Source organism: Notolabrus celidotus, chromosome 22, assembly GCF_009762535.1.
Source record: "Notolabrus celidotus isolate fNotCel1 chromosome 22, fNotCel1.pri, whole genome shotgun sequence".
NCBI lineage: Eukaryota > Metazoa > Chordata > Actinopteri > Labriformes > Labridae > Notolabrus > Notolabrus celidotus.
The window spans coordinates 6,805,837-6,825,733 of NC_048293.1; the positions used below are offsets into that span (position 1 = coordinate 6,805,837).

At 42.2% G+C, this 19,897-nt stretch overlaps 2 protein-coding genes across 4 annotated transcripts in view; one reads left to right on the forward strand and one right to left on the reverse strand.

Moving 5' to 3' along the window:
- Positions 1-7,737, forward strand: part of uggt1 (UDP-glucose glycoprotein glucosyltransferase 1) — a 35,868-nt gene extending 28,131 nt beyond the window's left edge. The window contains exons 33-40 of the mRNA XM_034675094.1: positions 328-432; positions 585-669; positions 1,341-1,523; positions 3,402-3,562; positions 3,656-3,770; positions 4,431-4,547; positions 4,952-5,096; positions 5,467-7,737. Coding sequence (XP_034530985.1) covers positions 328-432; positions 585-669; positions 1,341-1,523; positions 3,402-3,562; positions 3,656-3,770; positions 4,431-4,547; positions 4,952-5,096; positions 5,467-5,486 — 931 coding nt within the window. The 3' untranslated portion in view covers positions 5,487-7,737. The remainder of the gene's footprint in view (positions 1-327; positions 433-584; positions 670-1,340; positions 1,524-3,401; positions 3,563-3,655; positions 3,771-4,430; positions 4,548-4,951; positions 5,097-5,466) is intronic.
- A 1,475-nt stretch (positions 7,738-9,212) lies between these two features.
- Positions 9,213-19,188, reverse strand: LOC117806261 (transcription factor Sp3-like). 3 transcript variants are annotated; one of them, XM_034675090.1, is made up of 9 exons: positions 19,023-19,188; positions 18,600-18,697; positions 17,736-17,966; positions 17,048-17,647; positions 15,941-16,141; positions 14,819-15,023; positions 14,541-14,730; positions 14,127-14,323; positions 9,213-11,578 (listed from the first exon to the last, which is right to left on the reverse strand). In XM_034675090.1, exons 1-9 carry the CDS (start codon positions 19,027-19,029, stop codon positions 11,331-11,333), a joined length of 1,977 nt encoding a protein of 658 aa, XP_034530981.1. In that variant the 5' UTR covers positions 19,030-19,188; the 3' UTR covers positions 9,213-11,330. The 3 variants fall into 3 exon arrangements, with proteins under 3 accessions (XP_034530981.1, XP_034530982.1, XP_034530984.1); XM_034675091.1 differs by having other exon boundaries at positions 18,983-19,187; XM_034675093.1 differs by lacking the exon at positions 18,600-18,697 and having other exon boundaries at positions 18,983-19,188.
- Between the last annotated feature and the right edge of the window lie 709 nt (positions 19,189-19,897).

The window sequence follows — 19,897 nt, forward strand, 5'->3', positions numbered from 1 at the left end:
TTTACGCATATTTCTTTATTATATTTTAGCTTTAAACTTAATATGGTTGGGAGATAAATCAAATAAGTTATTAATGAATGAATATAGTGTCAGCTGCAGGCTTATAATAATTTGGCATCATCAGTATGTATGTGTAGGTAGTCAGTGCATTTTAACTGTGACTATCACAGCCTGTTTTTTCAGATCCTGTTAGCACCAGTTTGACTGTATAGTAAAACGTGCAATAACACGACTCCTTCTTGTCAAATAGGAAAAGAAAGAAAACCATTCTTTATGTTTTTCTTTTTATAAAAATAAGTAAGCAGTTTTTCTTCTCTCGTCTCTCAGGGGGTTCACAGGTGGAGGAAAGTCAGAGGAGGTGAAGCAGGAGAAGGACAACGTGATCAACATCTTCTCTGTGGCCTCGGGGCATCTGTACGAGAGGTTCCTCAGGTAAGAAAAAAGCAAGATTGTCTTATCAGCCAAAATCCTCAAAAATCTAACACCCCCTTCCTCTTATATGAACAAAGACCTTATTGATTTGAGTGCCATTTGTTCTCCCGACCCTTTCACCAGCAGTCTTTTTACTCTTCTCTCCCTCTCAGGATTATGATGCTGTCAGTTCTGAAGAACACCAAGACTCCTGTCAAGTTCTGGTTCCTAAAGAATTACCTGTCTCCAACTTTCAAGGTGGGATTTTTTTTCTTCCACTGGTGTTACTTTTTAAATCAGCTGGCTTCTCATCATTGATGTGCAGATTTCCTCTCATGGCTGCAGCCTTTTGTCCATCTGTCAGTGATGTGAGCTTCAAACAGGAGTTCTGAAAAATGAAGGTGAAACCTGCAGCAGGGGAGAGATCTCCTGATGAGGGAGAAGACTTCTGACATTTTCTTGGCTCATGCCTTTATTCATCATTATAATTCCCGCTTTCTGAATGCTTTCAGTCAGGTTTTTGTTGCCAAGCTTCATTATCCTGCAGATAATGTTTTGTGTTGTGAGGGTTTTACATTCATAGAGGGCACAGAGGAGAACTCACCACAACACTGCAGAGTCGGTCTTTCATGGTGTGAAGAATCCAAAGAAACTCAGTGTGAAAAGTTCATAAAAGAAACAGCAAACATTCATTATGTGATTAAAATATTTAAGATCTGGGGTGCTGGACGGCCAAGCGATTTAATCAAGCACCCCATGTACAGAAGCTTTAGTCCTCTTTGCAGAGGTTGCTTGTTCAACTTTTGGCCAGAACCCCTTGCTGCATGTCTCATCCAAATCTCTGCTTTGCCCATCATCCTGTCAAAAGTCACACTGACACATCATTGAACATGCTGATAGGCTTGTTTTTGTGCCTCATTCTTTTGCAGGAGTTCATCCCCCACATGGCGAAGGAATATGGCTTCCAGTACGAACTGGTCCAGTACAAGTGGCCACGCTGGTTACACCAACAGACCGAGAAGCAGAGGATCATCTGGGGCTACAAGATCCTGTTCTTGGACGTGCTGTTTCCTCTCGCTGTCGACAAGATCCTGTTTGTAGATGCAGACCAGGTGAGCTCATACACGGCTGCACAAACATAGTTATTAATCCTGCCTGAGTGCTGTAATAATCAGACTGTTCACATGATATCAGAGGAATAGATGACAAAACTGCCTTTTTTTATTAGTTACAATTTCTGGACACCTTTTAGACTTTTATTAGGACAAGGAAAATACTGCATAACAGATTCTGGTTTCATTTGATGCACTGTTGTGTCTCTGATTGAATACCAGACTTGTACTAGCTGTCATTGCTCTTCAGTTTCAATCTGCTGATCAATCCCTAATTGATCAGCAGGAAATCATTCTTCAACAATGATGATTAAAGCCTCTGTGAGGAGTTTTTAGCTGTTAATGAAACAGACTGAAATAAACACTCATGCCCCTTATGACCTCCAAAAGCAACAAAATCCTTGAGAATAAAGTTGAATATTTTTTATAAATGCCTAAAACTGTTAATGAAGGGTTGGTGTGAGACAAATTTAGCTTCAGCACGCTGCCATAACATCCTTTGTTGAAATTTTAAAGGGCTGATTCTCCATGAGAGATCTTTTTTATTTTACCAGGAATATTCCCATTGAGATACAAATTACAAAGTCTCTTTTACAAGGGAGTCCTGGCAATTACACCAGCATAAAAAGATTTACAAAGAGAACAGGACAAAATAACAAACAATAACAAGTAACCATTACGCCAATTAATAAATTAGCAGTGTTAAGCAGTAAAACATGTGCACAAGCTGATCAGATGATCCTTTATCCTAGTTTAAAATCCTTCAATCTAATTGAACAATCAAGTTTTAGATGAGCTTGAAGCTCAGACCAGGATGAGGGAGCAAAACTATTCAAAGCACTTGTGTGTTTTCTGATATGTTTAACGATCATCAGGGGGCGCCACAATCAACACAAACTAAAAGTTCCTCACAGAAGCTTTAAAGATTAATATTAGTCTTTTTTTTAAATGTTAAAAATCGTACAAACATGATTTATAAATGGGACTATTTTTTAAATGTAATTTAATTTATGGATGACATTTTAAGGGCTGTGATCTATTTGGGAGATTAAAAAAATATTTCAAAATGCCAGCTTGTGATTAAAAAAGATTGTGCTGATAATTATTCCTCATTTTCACAAATGTACCGTTGAAATTAAATGACAAAGTAAGTGATGATTCCTTACTAGGGATGTAGATTTCAAGTATTTTCCATGATTGATCTTTGGAAATGTTAATCAATAATCGATTAATCATTTTAAAAAACATAAACGTTTTCCATGTCAAAAACAATGCCAAATGCGTTTTTCCCCCTGAATCAAATTATTCCTTTCACAACACAATGTATAAAGCTGACAGTATTGAATATCTACGGATCGTATTGAAGTGTTCAAAACATTAAACATGCTGAATATCAACGTGTGGAGCAGGCTCATAATCTCTGCAGACATACAGTCATAAAAGTGAAGGCTCAGACTTCAACAAGGGAACTGAACAGAAACAGATTTCAGACTCTCACTGTCCAGTTTTCTGTCTACTCGTTCTTAATGAGAAAAAGAAACATTCAAACGCGGTCAGGTGTCAGCCGGGGGGGAAACTGGGTCATATCAGTCCGGCGGTGGAGAAAAAAAGCGCTCGCGGAGACCTGTCACTCAGCCATTGCCGCCAGCTGAGCGTCTCTGCTGTGAGCAACGCCTTCAGTCAGCTGATTCACATCCAAACATGTTTTAAACTTCAAACACCTCCCTGATAGCTGAACCAGATATGAGACCACATGATGTTTGTTCCACGTGATAGAAAATCGAAACAATGTGTTCGAGCAATTTCTTAAAAATCAATTAATTGATAATTGATAATAATTGTTGACATCTCTGATCCTTACCTGTTTCTCCCCCACAGATTGTGAGAACAGACCTGAAGGAGCTGCGGGATTTCGACTTGGATGGAGCTCCGTACGGTTACACCCCATTCTGCGAGAGTCGGCGGGAGATGGACGGCTACCGCTTCTGGAAGTCCGGCTACTGGGCGAGCCACCTTGCTGGACGCAAATACCACATCAGGTACAAAACACAAACAACCTCACATTACAAACAGGAATGCTTTTTTCATGTTCATGCATTTTTCATGTGTTACTGCTCTGTATCCCACCACAGTGCCCTGTATGTGGTCGACCTGAAGAAGTTCAGAAAAATAGCTGCAGGAGATCGACTCAGAGGACAGTACCAGGGACTCAGCCAAGACCCCAACAGCCTCTCAAACCTGGACCAGGTCTGTGACTACATCTGTCTGTTTGTCGTTTTAATATGAATCTGAGGTCTGATTCTAAACTCTGTCATAAAAGGATGTTTTGCAGGGTGTATTACTTTTACTGGCACCCATTATCCAAAGTGTATGCTTTCACATACATTAAGTACATTATGAGGCATTTTCAGGACCAAAATCTGTCCTCTATCTTAGCAAACATTAAGTCTTTTATGTGTTTGCGAGGTGTCCCTGTTGTTTGACATTTTGTTGATAAACAGCAGCTTTGTTCAATTTGAGAAACAACACATTTCATCTGATCCCCACACACTGTCAGTGTTTGCTTGTTGTTGTTTCCTCTGCTTATGATTTTATGACAGCTGAAATAAAACAGCTCAACTCTGATGTCCTTGAATGCAGAAACAAGGAGAGCTTTTAAAAAACTCATGTTACCAAAAGACTGAATAGAAACAAAGGCAGCATATTATGACAATGCAGAGTGAATGTTGTATATAAAGCGGATTCTGCCTCCAGTCTGGACATTACAGATCAAACTTCTAATGAGTCCACAGCCTTCACAGAATGTTTCCTCTTAATTCAAATTTAACTAAGTAAAGCTAGCTGTCACAGCAGCTCACACACCTCCTCACCTCCTTCACTAACCTCATTCATTGTGTTTTTCTCCAGGATCTCCCCAACAACATGATCCACCAGGTCCCCATCAAGTCTCTGCCTCAGGAGTGGCTGTGGTGTGAAACCTGGTGTGACGACAGTTCCAAGAGAAGCGCCAAGACGATAGACCTGGTAACAACGACTTCTGTTTAAAAAAGCTACTGTGACCCTTCATAGTTGAGCAGTGTTGTAAAGAGAAGAAGTAAGGTTTTTTATTATTGTCATGCTTCATATGAGCCACTAGAGGGCAGACAGGTCAGATGTGAGGAAGTAATTGCTTGAATGGGAGGATTTGGGTATTTGAATGAGCTTCTTTACATGAAATACAGTAAAATTACATTAAAACACAACAAAATATATCTGGGTAGAATACTAAATCAGATAAACAGAGTGTTAAATGAAGACTTGTTTTGAAGTTGATCTGATATGAAAACATCACATAGGAAGACTGTCTCCACATTAACCAGACCAATTAATAAGCAGCTTTGTTACAGTATACTTGATCTGTGTTCTGTCTGATTTTTCCTGACCTTCAGTGTAACAACCCCATGACCAAAGAGCCAAAGCTGCAGGCTGCGGTGAGGATCGTGGCCGAATGGACCGATTACGACAAAGAGGTCAAACGTCTGCAGACCAGAGTCCAGACAGGAGCAAAGCACATAGTTGAGCAGCAAAGTACAGGTACCGACCCCTCATTATCAGACGTGTAAAAGGTGCTAAAACAGTAGTGATGTGATGATTTCTGGTTCTTGTGAGTTCTTTAAAGTCTGGTGTCAATCAGTAGATGCCAGGAGGCTCTCTTGAAGTATTTCCAAGATGATAAAAGTCTGACTGGACAAGCTTTGTGGAGCTCCAAACAATTACACTGTTGTAAAACCATGTGCCAAGATTCCTTTCATTAAACTTGGTGTGACCCAATGATCAACCAGCAGATGGCAGTATTTGTTTAGTCATGTGATGTGATGTTTTCGTCTGAGTTCAGCTGAAGTGAAAACTCTCAAACTCCAGATCATGTATCCCCCTGACATTGTTCTGTCTTTGTTTCTGTCAGACCCTCACATAGAGCTGTGAGGACCCTGCCGTGGCTGTGATGAGGATTGGACTGAACTCTGTTTAAAGAGTCACCTTCATGAAGAGGCCTCTCTCCTGTCTGAGGGGGGCACTGCTGACGGACTGACCACAAACCAGTGCTCAACGGTTCAACTGTTTTTTGTCTTTTATAATGTGTGGAGGGGAGTTAAAGCTGGTTTTTCTGTACATTTGAGTGCAAATGGTGAGAATGTTTTCTGTGAAGCGAATCATGAATCTAAATTCTATTTTTTATTTCAGGTATGGTTTTGTTTTCTCTGTGTTACTTGTTGGTCTGTATGTTTGCACTGATTGGGGTTCTGGCTCAGGCTGTGGTTGAAGCACAAAAGGAGGAGGACTTCATAAAATCTCACTGCTGGTTTCCTGTGGTTTTGATCTTAACCAAACATTTAGTGTCGGGTGGATTTCTGCACACTCACTGGAATAAAATGCTTATGAGGCTACCAGGCCTTTTTATGAGCTGGTAATGGGTATCAGTTGATTTTTTTTTTTCTTCCTAAATTTTTCCAGATTTCAAATTAAAATCTGGAGAGAAACATTAATTGGCTTATTTCAGACTTCTTAACTTGTTATGTCTCATATGGCCTCTTTGTGCCATATAGCAGAAAGAATAATCAACCTATGGGTCAAAGCAGAAAAAAACACAATCCCTTGTTATTCTTCACATCTGATCCCACTGTACGAATATATAAAAAGAAAAACATTCTACAATTTGTTTTTTTATTTAATTCAGCTCAATTGGATTTATGAATTTGGGCAACAGATATTCAAATTGACGTTACATTTTTTTCAAGTACAAGTACCAATTAAAAATGGATTTTTTCAAATTCTGAATAACTAGTCGATAAAGTGTTTTTGTACAATGAAGATCCCATAGTTCTACTTCTTCAAACTGAAGGGGATGCTCAGAGTTAGAGTATCAAACCTAAATGTACCACTTTAAGGGAATACAGGAGTAACGTAGAAATGAACGGCCACCCTGATAATGTTTACAATCATTTGGTAATGAAAACAGAAAGTTAAATTAGCAGGCTTGATTAAACCCAGTGTCTTGTAGAGTATAAACCTCACATTGGGCCTCATTCACTAACAGTGTGTACACACCAATACGTGCTTGAAGCACAAATCTGGGATTCATCAATATATTCTTACTTGAATTTGTTCTCACACTACAAACAAGGTGAGAACTTCATCAGACCATGCGTACGCACAAATGATGTCAACAAGAAAATGTAAACACATACTCTTTTAACTAAATGCATGACATATTTAAACTACTTTCGGTAAAATAAAAAAAACAGATGACTGTCATATAGCCATCTGGCAAAAAGAAAGGCAGAAAACTCATCACATTTTCTATTTTCAAGGTTTTATTTCAAGGTTAGCTACTATTTTTGTTGATATTTTTTTTTTTATTATAATGGGTAAAATGTACTATTTTTAGATAACTTAAAAAAAAAACATTCTAGAAGACATCTCACAACCCCCCATTTGTGTCTCGTGACCACCCAGGGGATCCCGACCCCCACTTTGGGAACCCCTGCTCTAAGAAACGGTTGGCTCGTTGGTGAGCATATTTTTTGGTTTTATTTAGATTAAGTCTCTAGTCCCCCGCCCCCCTCGCCCCCCCATCCACTTAAATATGAAACCTTTTTTTCCTAACCTGAGTCACGGTGTGAACCTCAGGAGACACAGCATTAACAGCCTCAGTAATTGAAACCCAGGCTTCATTTTTTTGTCATGGTGACTCCTGCTGATACGCTTCAGAAAAGTGTTGGTTTTCTTGCCTCAACCTCCACAACTATCACCTCTATATCTGCTGATGTGAGCGTCTTGATGCCCCGAACAGATGTCCTTCTCTGGATGAATTGGGGCGTGGTAGTATGCTGATTGCAGGTTGCGGGCACGCGCCTGTCAATTTAGAATGATTCTGATTCACTAATATACGCACGGTGGTGAGAACAAAATTGGCTGGTACGCACGTGTCATGAATCCGACGGTGAGTAGTAAGAACATTTCTACGCATTTATTAGTGAATGAGGCCCAATGACTCTCTAAGAAAGGTGTATGAGGCAGTGCAGAGTTTGAGATACTTTAAGGGAAGAGCAGCCATGACATTCAACTTCAGCTGCAAATGTTTTGTTTTTATTTCCTGGTAACATCCGGGGATCTGTCCATATCCTTCTGTACTTGGCTATGAGATATTTTTGTTAAATAAACCCCCTCAAATTAAGTGGTCAATCTGAATGCTTCATGTTTGCTTCCAGGTGTTAGCAGAGACAGTAATGTTCATTTATATTGTTAATTTAAGCAGGGGCGTTTCTATGTGTGAAATATTGGTGGGGCACCAACCCCTTGTATTGATATGCAACATACCAGGGAAACTACAGTACTCTCAGTCCTGATGGGGGTCACTCATGTCTCCACCATACACTGTGTAAATAAGGTATCCACACACACACCAAATTAAGAACACAACATACCATCCTTATGAACCAACAAACACAACTGAGATGCAAACAAATGAACCCATGATGGCACCAAAACAGCCAAAAGAGAAATAGCTCCACACTACTGACTACAAAGATGTGCCCAGACTTCTTTTAGGTGTACAGCCCCTTAGATGAACACAAGCGGACTCTGGTCACAATCTACTGTATGACTATCAGTCCAGAAAAAAACAACAATGTTACACACCACTACCACAAGGCAGAATGATTCAATATAATTGTACTCACTGAAGCTGAGGGCTCTGTTGCAAAGGAAAGCGTCACAGCGGTTCTTCTTCTGGGTGAACTTGTCGATGACTTTAGGGATGAAGTCCGGTATCTGCTCGATCAGGTGACATCAGAGAGCATGGTTGAGTTGTGCTGTCCCATCGTGTTGTGAAAATGTCCTCTCAGACTCTAGTTTAGAGTCAGTTTGACACCATCCTCAGCATGTGGGCAGATTCAAACTTGTGCTCCAGTAAGAATTCCACTTCATTTTCACACATTAGCTAGCGTTACAGAGCATAGACTGTTTGTTACAGAGCCGTCCCGCTTCTACCTGACCCTTTAATTGACCCTACAGATAGACAGCCAATCATCGGATCCCCTCCGTCATGAACTCTCAGATAGTTCATGACGTATTAGTCTACGCTTTCGGCTGTGAGCCGCACTCGTCATCAATTTTTTGTTGTTTACATAAACGCACAAACACTCTGCGCCTGCGTATTACCATTTCACCAATCTACCCGGGACTTCAGCCCGTGGTAAAAACACAGACAACAATGGGGGCACAGGAACCTTTTAGTTCAGGGGAAGTAGTTCTGGGGGCTAAAAGACCCTGGAACTCTTGGAACGAAAAGCACCTATTGCGTGGTTGTAAGAGAGGGGCTCGATCCACATTCACCCTACGGCCACCGTGGTTTCACCATACACAATTGTATTTTAAAAACCGTATTTTAAAAACTAACAAACAGAAAATGCAATTCAGGATCATAATATTTATAGCTAAGAAATTATGGCAGATCATTTTTGTGGCATTAAAAGTGAACTTAACTTGACTTCCAGCAATTTGTAGAGATTCAACAGATGTGAATCAAACTGTTAACACATAAGGGTTAAAAAGTCATTTACAGTGAAAACAAGATAAGATGGTAGATATTTGAAACTATGTTACACTGTAGTCCATTCACACCAGCTTAGTCTCTACACACAAAATCTGTTACTGGAAGGTTTCAGACTTTTATTGTGATCCATTTGAAAAAAGCTTTTACAAAAGGTAACATTCAATTTTTACACCATTTCTTTTTAAAAAATCACTTAAAATAAGGTTTTGATACAACAAATTCAGTTAACTAAGTAAATGGCTTCTATAAACAATGTGAAAATAAGATAATATACATGTAAATGGTTGCTACAAACATGAGGACAAACTGAGGAAAAGGTTACATTAATTACAATTTAAAAAAAACAAAGACAAAAACAAAAAAACAATGGCATGATTGTTTTCCTTTTTACTTGAGCGACATCTGACCAGAATAACCAACAGAGCAGTTATTGCAAAACTAATCCCACATCATCTGGTGTCCAACTGGAATGTTCAATGACAGAAACACCCTCGAGGGCTCGCTCATTTTGCTTGCATCCGTTTCTTGGTTTTCTTCACTTGGAAACATTGGTGCATGTTCTCCTCCTGTGTCCATGTGCAGCTGACAGTGAAGAACCCTGCAGTTAACCCAGAGGTAACTCCTTTACGCTTTAAAATCTATGATCACCGTCATGTGGCTTCGATTCAGTCAACAGATTGGTGAAAACAGGCAAATAATGTGAATTTACAACAAAATATTAGAAAGGAAAGTAAAATAATTTGATGTGGACAAACAGTGGACAGTGGGCTTGTGAGGACAGATGAGACATTCTGTTCAGACTGACCAGATGCTGGAAGAAGTCGCCCTTTTTAGAAAAAAAAACGGCTTGCATCTATTTTCCCTCTCCTTGATATCACAAAACACCAACTTCAGATCAGCTAACAGTGGCACTGTCGTCCTACTCTGAGCACCAATCAAACATCCCAGCCTGCCTGAAGCAGCACTGCGTGACATCAGCGTCAACCTCCTGGCTGCTGCCTGTGATTGGCCGACAGCTGCCGGGAATTTATAGAGGAAAGTTTGATATTGTGAGAAAATCTGCTCACGTGCTTTCTTGCAGAGAGTTTGATGAGACGACTAACATGTCCGTGCAGAATGCACTTCAGGGGGCTAGCTTAGTTTAGCACAAAAATAAAAACAAAACAGCTAACTTGGCTTTATCCAACGGTTTCAAAATCTGACAACAATCACCTCATGGAGCTTGTTAGATCATACTGTGTCATGTTTTTCAAACTATACATAACCTGAAGTGTAAAGGTTCAATGGACTTTTTTTTTTTTAAACAATGGGTTAGTACGAGGTTATTCATTGGCTGTGGAGATGCCATGATGGAATATATTAGTTGTTGTTCATTATAAACAAAGATACTAATATTAGAATGATGAGCTGCAGAGGTGTTCAGACATATTTGTCACCTCTGGACAAAGTCAGGGAAGCAGTTTGCCTGTTTTCCAGTGTTCGTGCTAAGCTAAGCTAGTTTCAAATCTGCTGTAAAAACACGACAGTTATCATTCTTCTCAGCTAACTCTCAACAAGAAGGCCAATGTGCAAAAGGTCTGTTACTCAATGAATTAAAAGCATTTGTGTTCTCAGCAGTGCAACAGTTTCATGTGGATGTGACGCTGCTTCAAACAAGCTGCGCTCAGTTTTGTCAGAACTCCCCAGAGAGGTTCCCTGCCACCTTTTCTATCTCTTTCAAAACAAACTCCTCTTCCTCATCATCATCATCATCATCATCATCATCATCATCATCATCATCATCATCTCCACTTCACAAACACATTTATATCTGTTACAGTTATCTGCAAAGCTTAAAAAAACACATGCACCTCCAGCATTTTATACAAGAGTATGATACAAAATAAGGCATTTCATTGTGTTAAGTATTCATGTCAAGTATTAATATGTCGTGTGTGTGTGTGTGTGTGTGTGTGTGTGTGAGAATGTGTGTTGACGCGTGTACATAGCGACCACATTTACTGTTACTTTTTTGCCTGCCTATAAAAAGACTGCAAAAACAAACATAAAGTCATGATAACTCTTACTTAAAATATATATATTTGTCATATATATTTACGTATATATTCATATGTAAAAAACAAACAAAAAAAGTAAGAGGGAAAGAGAAAAGCCCGAGAGGTCCCTGTGATAGGCCAGTTCTTATAAAAATCCACCTCACCCCATTCGCCCCCTTATTCCATGACCTCACCGGACGCCACAGTGACCAGCTGTATAGGGATCTCCTGATTGCCTACGAGGTCGTGAGTGGACGTCTGGAGGATGAGCGTGGTACCGTCTGCGGTGATTACGGTTTCGGCGGTGGGCGGGGACGTGGAGGCAACGCCGCCTTTTTTATTCTGGTGAGTCTTTATGTGCTTGGCCAGGTGGTCGCTCCGCATAAACCTCTTGGAGCACTCTGTGCACACAAACTTCTTCTCTCCTGTGAGACAAAGAAAATACAGAAACATCAGACAGTGGGACGGAGAACAGGAAAAGCTTCACTGTAATTATATATATCTCTCAAATTAGAAACCAGACAAATGGACCAAACTGTGAAGTAGTCATTTAAGAGTTCATCACCTACATGTCTTTCTAAATAGGGCTGGGAATTACAGATTAACTCAATACAATACCTGATACATGGCCCATGATACAGATTACATCATCGATTCAACAATAACTAATACATTCGAGACAATCCATGATGATAGATCAGGAGACTTGATTAAATGAAGAAAGCAAACTCTCCCCTAAAGGGTGAGGTGTGGAAGGAGGAGTCATGAAGCAGGGAATCAGTGGGTAAAAAAAGAAAGGAGATATGTTAAAGCTAGGGTTGGTAGTCACTGAAAACTAGCATGAATTTGAATGTAGCATTTCCTCAGGACTCCGTATTACCCCCCCCCCCCCCCCCCTCCACTCTGAGCTCCTCCAAAATGATGCCCCTGCTCACATGCACTAGCGCCGCTGATTCGCGACCATATGATCGTGACTGATTCAAAACCGGCCCTCAGCACATCGTTTGTGTTTTGCACTTCGTCAACTCATGTCTCACTCAGCGGTAAGAAAACACCAAAACATTCTCATAGTGAAAGTTAAAAACACAAACAAACATGGCTGCTGTTAGTACTCACAACTGTCATGCTAACATCCAGTTATACCGGTGACAAGATATCAGGAGAAAAGCTATAATACATCTACTTTTTCTGTAGGACTTACTTAATGTCATTCATTCTTCTGCTTGTCAGAGCCCCCGTGGTGAGAGCTTTTTAGACTCTGATCCAGACTACAGTCCTGAGCAAAGCACCTCATCGGGTCAGAGGGGACAGGCCCGAGGTGGAGCGAGAGGGGCAGTAAATAGAGGCAGGGGAAGCAGAGGCCCCCAGAGTCAGGGGACGGGGAGTACACGCCGGGGAAATGTACGCGCAGGAGGCAGGCAGAACGGCAGGACAGGATGTGATTGGTTTCATAAATTGGATCCTGAGGGCAGTGATTGGTTGGTGTTTTCCCAGGTTTACTCCGGCTGTAGATAGCAGCTTTTTTCCCACTCTTTTTTTAAGAACACATTCTGTATTGATTGCTATGGGGACATAAAGATCATTTTAACCAGTATAACAAAAAGTGTATCTAAATCTGACTACAAACCCCAGCTTTAAGAGAGCTGTATTATCTTAAATTAATCTATCAGTATTTGCCACCAGTGATGCAGTAATTGTATCCTATGAGTCAGTCAGGACGACCATATCCTCGGCTCAGCATCATAGCTGGCCCGCTGGCCCAAATATATGATTGACAGACTCCAGGCCGTGTGTCATAGTTCAAAGGAGCCACCAAAAGCTTCACTGCTGTCACTCCTTCGAGTGTTCTTACTACACTCAAGGCGTACACTATAGACACTTACTGTAGTGCAGGATTTCTCTTTAGCTAGTATGTTTATAAATCCTCAAGTTCCCGGTCAAAAGTCAACATGTACAGAAAAGAAAATCTTCTGAAGAGTGGAGAGAGAGAGAGAGTGATGAGGAAGGATGAGAGAGTTCTAGCCACACTGGCGGACATGGCTGGACTATGATGTGGCTAAAAATGCCGTCCAATGTGGGCATATTCGGACAAGTAAGTTGATTATAGTAGAGAAAGGGTAGATGTGTGTGGGTATTGGTTTTGTAGTGTGTTAAATGCTTTAATGCAGAGAGAGCTGTTTTGTACAGTGGCCCTGAAGAGCAAAACACAACGGCAAATCAGAAAGCACAACGACATTAGCCAAACCGGAAGAAGTAGGCACCCTCGGGGGACATGACAAGTGTTTTCTGAATTGCTGTTGTGATCTGCACTTCAGGGCCACTGTAGTTTTGAGGTGGTGGTAGTCTAGGTTAAGAGCCAGACACCCCAGATTTAGGAGGATGTCAGAACGAGCCAACTGAGGAGGAGATGGAGGAGGAACTAAATGAATCAGACAAGAGTTTACTAAATAAATGACGTTGGCATCAAATCAGATCATTGGCTGTTATTTGAAATTTTAGTAAAGCTCCTGGGCCAATGGTTACGATGGTGGGACCAGTGATGTTGAAAAGCATGCCAGTGACAAATTCAACTTCATGTCAACCCCTGCATATCCACACTTTGTTCCCCCTATTTCAAAATCCATCCTACATATTTCCTTCTTCCTTTGTGCAGTTTTCCAAACCCTGATGTGACAAACATTAACAGACCACTCTTAACGATAGCACAGCAAAAGCACTGATGCTTGGGGACACTGATCACTATGACTATTAATCAATGACACTTCATTCAACCATTGCTCCCTCAGTTACTCTGTGGGGTGAGAACACAGTCACTAGGACTGTCAGAGGAAACAAGCCCAAGCCCTGAGAAAGAACAGTGTCTTCTTCATCAAATATTCAAACCTAACTAGAACTTAAAAAGCAGACACACTTCAAAAATAAATAGTCTGGATCTGTTAGTGTGGAAGGAGGGGATTTTAAACACAACAGTACCTGTGTGTGTCCTCCTGTGTCTCTGCAGCTCGTCACTCCTGGTGAACCTCTTCCCACAGAACATCCAGTTGCAGACAAAGGGTCTCTCTCCGCTGTGCCAGCGCAGGTGAGCCCGCAGATGAGACGTTTTCCCGTAAACCTTCCCACAGCCGGCGATGTGGCAGATGTGCTGCTTCTTCTTGCCCATGCCGGAACCCCTGAGACAGACAGACAGACAACATGGAGGAATTAAAAACAGGCTTGCAATCAAGAAAATGCCAAACAGATCACACTGAGGCTTTAACTCATCTTAAGGTTGTATTTCAAATTATAAATAAATGTCTCCTAACAATCTTTTCACGTTTTCTGAGTCTAAATGATCTGAACACCAGCTCCTCCATCTATTTGTAGTGTGTGTGTTTTCCAGACACCCACCTTCCTCCAGACTCTTTGCAGTTGGGGCAGGTGCAGGCCACTCTGCGGAGCCTCTTGCCCTCTCCGCTCACCGCGTCCATGTCCTCCTCTCCGATCTGAACACGCAGGTGGTTCAGGTCACTGGGGTTCAGCGTGGAGTCTCCGCTCAGCTGCCAGTCCTCCGAGTCCGGCTCCTCTTTTATCTGGATACCTGAACAAGAGAAGGAGACTTAGGATCTCTTTGATTGATTTCACAAAGGAACATAAAGGAAGTACAATAATACGTGCGTGTTATGTACCAGCTGGACTGTTTGTATCCTCCCCATGTGTGAACTGAACCCCGCTTTGTGTTACAGAGTTCACTGTGACTGTCTGGAGGTTGGGCAGGCTGACTTGTCCGGTCTGGCCCAGAGGGAGGGTCTGCACGGGGGCTAAGGTTAGCTGCTGTGCCTGACCCTGGCCCTGCGGCAGCTGGAGCCCTTGGAGTGACTGGACACCCTGAACCTAGAGGCAGACAGGACACATGTTAGTGTTCAGATTACTGTACAAATTATTACAATAACATTAATAATAGATCCTGAACAGCTGATGCCAGACCACAGAGCTGACACAAGTACATGACTTGATTAGGATCTGATCACGGGCCCCCCTTTTTAAAGAGAGAAATCAATGTGCTTCATACATGTGTAGCTTCCTAGATTTCATGATAGATTCAATGGCTTTCATCTCTTGTGATCCCTAATGTGCAAGTCTTAAAGCCTAAATCCCATGATGCTTTGTTTCCTTCTAGCATTAACCACCTCCCAAACGTCTTCTGACTACTTGTCAGCAAACTTTCTTCTTCCCAGCTTGGCTCATGCCTGACTTGTTAGCTTCGTGATAGAACTGAAGTTGAAACAAAAGGCGTTTTTTGACCGCAGGAACTCAACCCTGGAACTAGGGACTTTACCCCTTAACTACATACGTTTCGACCAGAGGAACCAGGGTCTAAATTTAGTTGAGGGGTAGATAATCTCCCCCCTGGAAAGCCCCTGCTTATGGGGTAGAACGTTTTAATGGTTCTGGGACTTTCGGTGGAACGCAACAGTGTTTCTGTAGCTTACACAGTGGTTGAAACACAGAGGGAGTTCCAGGGAATGCATACTAGTTTCGTTTTTATTAAGATTTCAAAATATTATTTAATATCTTTTTTCTCCATACTTCACTGGCCTGATTTGCACAATCCACCCGAGACTTCAGCTTGTGGTCGAAACGCAGACAACAATGGGGGCCCAGGAACCTATTAGTTCAGGGTAAAGTAGTTCTGGGGGCTAAAAGACCCCGGAACTCTTGGCCGAAATGCATCTAAAGATCAGTTGTGACCTTACTTTACTTAATCTCTAGACTTTTTAAAGTGCTGCAGAAACTTTGCAATAGTTTACCTGGAAAGTCTGCCACTGAATCTGTCCGGTAGCAGTGACAGTTTGGGCCTGGATGAGGAAGGTCCCGGGGTTGACCAGCTGCACACTCTGCAGAGTCTGACCTCCTGCGTTCAGGTCCTGACCCTGAGCCACCTGGGCCTGAGTGTCCCCGGACAGATGCAGGATGGGCTGTGAGATAGTGGTGGCGTTAGAGGTTGAGACCTGCAGAGGAAGAAGAAATTAAATAAATCAATATTTAACAGGAGTACGCAAGACATTTAAAGACATGTTTGTGTGAGGAACGACCTGTTTTAACAGCGCAGGGGATATCATTAATTTTGGTTTGATCCAGTATCTTTTAAATCTGCATGACTTACAGTGAAGAGACTCTTTTAGAGCTCTACATTTTTACTGCACTTACTAATGTGTTCACACTTTCATGGAAAAGAACAGACAAAACAACCCAGTGGGAGGAAAGTGAGAGCGATATACAGAACAGCTGAAGGGTTTCAACCATCAAGTGTGGATTACAAAAAACTACCAACACATATGAAAAATTGTGCTCGGTTGTTTCCTACATTTTTGGCTTGTGACAAAAATTCTACCCTAAATACATTATAGTAGCTGGGTATCATTTTAAATCTTTAGACACTACTGCCACAATATCTTGGTTTTGATGCCTTTCTTTGAGAAATATCATGACCTTTTTTTCACAACCACAAGAAAACAAAACCTTAATAGTTTTACAAACACTTGGCATACAATTAATCCCAGGTTCTATCAGGAACTATTCAATTAAAGAGTAAATATACAATGCAAAAAATCTAAACAGACATTAAACAACAGCTCTAGTGTGCAAAAGTTGAATGTTCTCTACGTTAGGAACACTTTGTGAACAATGCCAAGCAAAGTTCAATGACAAAAAAACATAACCATAATCATTATAAGTTAAATACCTAAGAGTACTTTTCACTTCAACTAACAGAAGTACTAATGCACCCCCTCGTTACTTTCATTACTCTAAATTAATCTTGGTACTTTCCTCACCCCGGCCTGAATCCATGTCTTCAAAAAAAACAGGACTGATAGCCATCAATTCGACATGATATTAAGGACACACACTCTGACCTGGATTTGCTGCAGGTGGTTGTGGGAGTTGTAGTTCGCCGAGGACATGGGGTCAGACACCCCAGCAGACACGGCGGTAGCTTGGGTCAGAACCCCAGTGCCGTCGATGGTCTCGGGGAGATTGGACGAGATGGAGGAGGAAGTGGTGGGCACGTAGAGTTCGTGGTTTCCACTGGCGTTGCTCACCGTCACCAGTGACTGTTTGGCGCTGCCGTCCTGACCCTGACTCTCCAACGTCTGGCCGCTCATGATCAGCTGACCTTCAGCTGTTACCCCAGTTGCAATGGGGACTGTCTGCGCTCCTGTCAGTCCTAAAGACTCCAGATCCAAACTGTTTATAGGGACGAATGTGATGTTTCCCGGCAGCCCTACAGGTACGGTGCCAGTGTATGCTGACCCCCCTGTCAACGGGACGCCTTGGATTGACTGTACATGCCCTGCCTGCGTCAGGAGGTCTGTGGTCGTTGTAGTGGCACAGCTGATTCCAATGCTGCCATGGCTGCCATCTTGTAGGAGCTGGATCTGCCCTGTGCCATCATCCAAACCCTGTGTTTGGAATCCTGCAATAGTCACATCGGCATTTTGGATTTGCGGGATGACCTGGAAGAAGAAGGAGTGATAGTTTAGAGGAAGATCATCACCTTGAGTGAAACTCCTGCTGTATCCCAGGAGTGTTTCTTAGATTTACCTGATATTGAATCCCCGAAACTCCATTGGCTGCAGCCTCATTCCCGGATGCTGTAACATAAATGGGCTGGTTGGGAAGACTCCCAATTGGAAGAACGTACTGCCCATTTGATGTGACAATCCCAGAGTTTGGAATGTGAAGGACTCCCTGGTCTTCTTTCCCGGTTGAGATAGGAGTTAACACCTCCCATCGGTCTGAACCAGTCAGCTGAATGGCTGACATATCTGTCGTCTGGAAGTAAAATTAACACTCAGGTTAACAAAGATGGATCACACTTAGACAAGAAGAGTCATTCCTTCAAAGATTACATCACAGGAAAGGTGGACCAGCCCTGCTATAGCCAAGGAGTCAAGTGTGGATACATACACCATAATCTGAGAACCTAGGTAAGAGTAAATAAGAGCCAGAGGAGATCACATAGGATTTAAACTGAGGCGAAAGATCAGAGATAAAACAGGCAAAAGCAGGAGGCAACCACCAACACACAGAGTTCAGATAACAGGCTCAGAAATGGTCGAGGCAGGCTGTGTGGGGGATGGGTGGCTTTTACAACACCATTAGACGCTACTGTTACGATTATTCACAATATCCCCTGCAATGTTATCACACTCCGGTATCCTCCCAGCCCAATGTACACCGGCTATCTTCCAGCGAGCCGACCCAAGTGACTGACTTCAGTGTCCTACCCACTATGGGCGGGTTTTACAGGGGTAAAGTGGGTGGCCGTTATTGAGGGGAACACAGGAAGTGTACGGCTTTCACCCCATGCCATCAAAATTTTAAAACGTGTGAACTCCATGCTCTCAAAAACACAACCAGCAATCGTAAGCGAGCGAGAAAGACGAGCTAGAAAATGTCGGATACCTGTGTTTCCGCTGCGCCGCCGGGTTGCAGAAACTCGCTTTGACTGCTGTCCACGTCCGCGGACGCCATTTCTCCTTGTTCCAGAGGCTGCTCTGGCGCTAGCAGGGAGAGAAGGGGAAACTGAGCAAAACTCTGTAATCTTCAACTTCTGCCTGCCAGAAAAGCCCGCAAAGCATCCCCACTCTCCAGTCCAAAAGGAGCTGACTGCGAAATTCAACTTTACAGCGGAGAGTCTGAGGCTGTTTCGGCCCAGATTCACTGTTTACTTTGTCAACTCCGTGGCTAGCCAGCTAGCTCAGTTAGCTAACCATATCTAGCTAGTTAGCAGTTGAGCAAAAGATAAAAAGACGCAGCTTGCTTCGCTGTAGGTTGCACAAACTCACCGATTAGTTGCACGCTTCGATGCGCTAAACGCTTACGTACCAGTCATAGTGTGAGTGGTAGTAACCGGGAGGATAATCTGTTCAACTAAACTCCAAACATGATTATTTTATCAAAGGCGGGCTAGTGTTGATCGGTGAATTCGGGTCGATTTTTTTCTATTTTGATTGACGGTGCGGGAAACACAAAAAGGTGGGACTAACAAGCTTGACCGTCGAATTTGCATCACATTACAGGACGTCCCGCCCTTCTTCTTTCACCTGATTGGCTAACCGCGGGGCTCAGTAGTCGGGATTGGATAGCTGTTACGTCAATCATGTTTTATAGTACGTGGGCTTCCTGTTTGTTGTTGAGCGAGGAAAGAGATGGAATGCAGCTGCTCGATGTTAAAGCAGCGCTACTTTGAAAACAGCCGCGTTTTGTCGAAATGTAATCGTTCATTTGATCTTATATGACTTGTGTAATAACAGGTTATTGCTTCGTGATTTTCACGTGTCTAATGCAGCGTGTTTTTCGTCTGTTTTCACGGTAGAGTCACTTATTAAAGTTCAAATTTTAAAATCAGTTCACATTTGGGAACTGTACATTTTAGATGCGTTTCGACCGCAGGAACTCTTCCCCCTAAACTAGGGACTTTACCCCTAAACTACGTCCGTTTCGACCGGAGGAACCAGGGTCTAAATTTAGTTCAGGGGTAGATAATCCCCCCCCTGAAAAGCCCCTGCTTGGGGGGTAGTACTTTTCAAAGGTCCTGGGACTTTCGTTTTGTCTTTTATTAAGATTTCCAAATATTATTTAATATCTTTTTTTCTCCATACGTCACAGGCTTGATTTGCACAATCTACCCGGGACTTCAGCTCGCAGTTGAGTTGACAATGAGGGCACCGGAACCTTTTAGTTCCGGGGAAAGTGGTTCT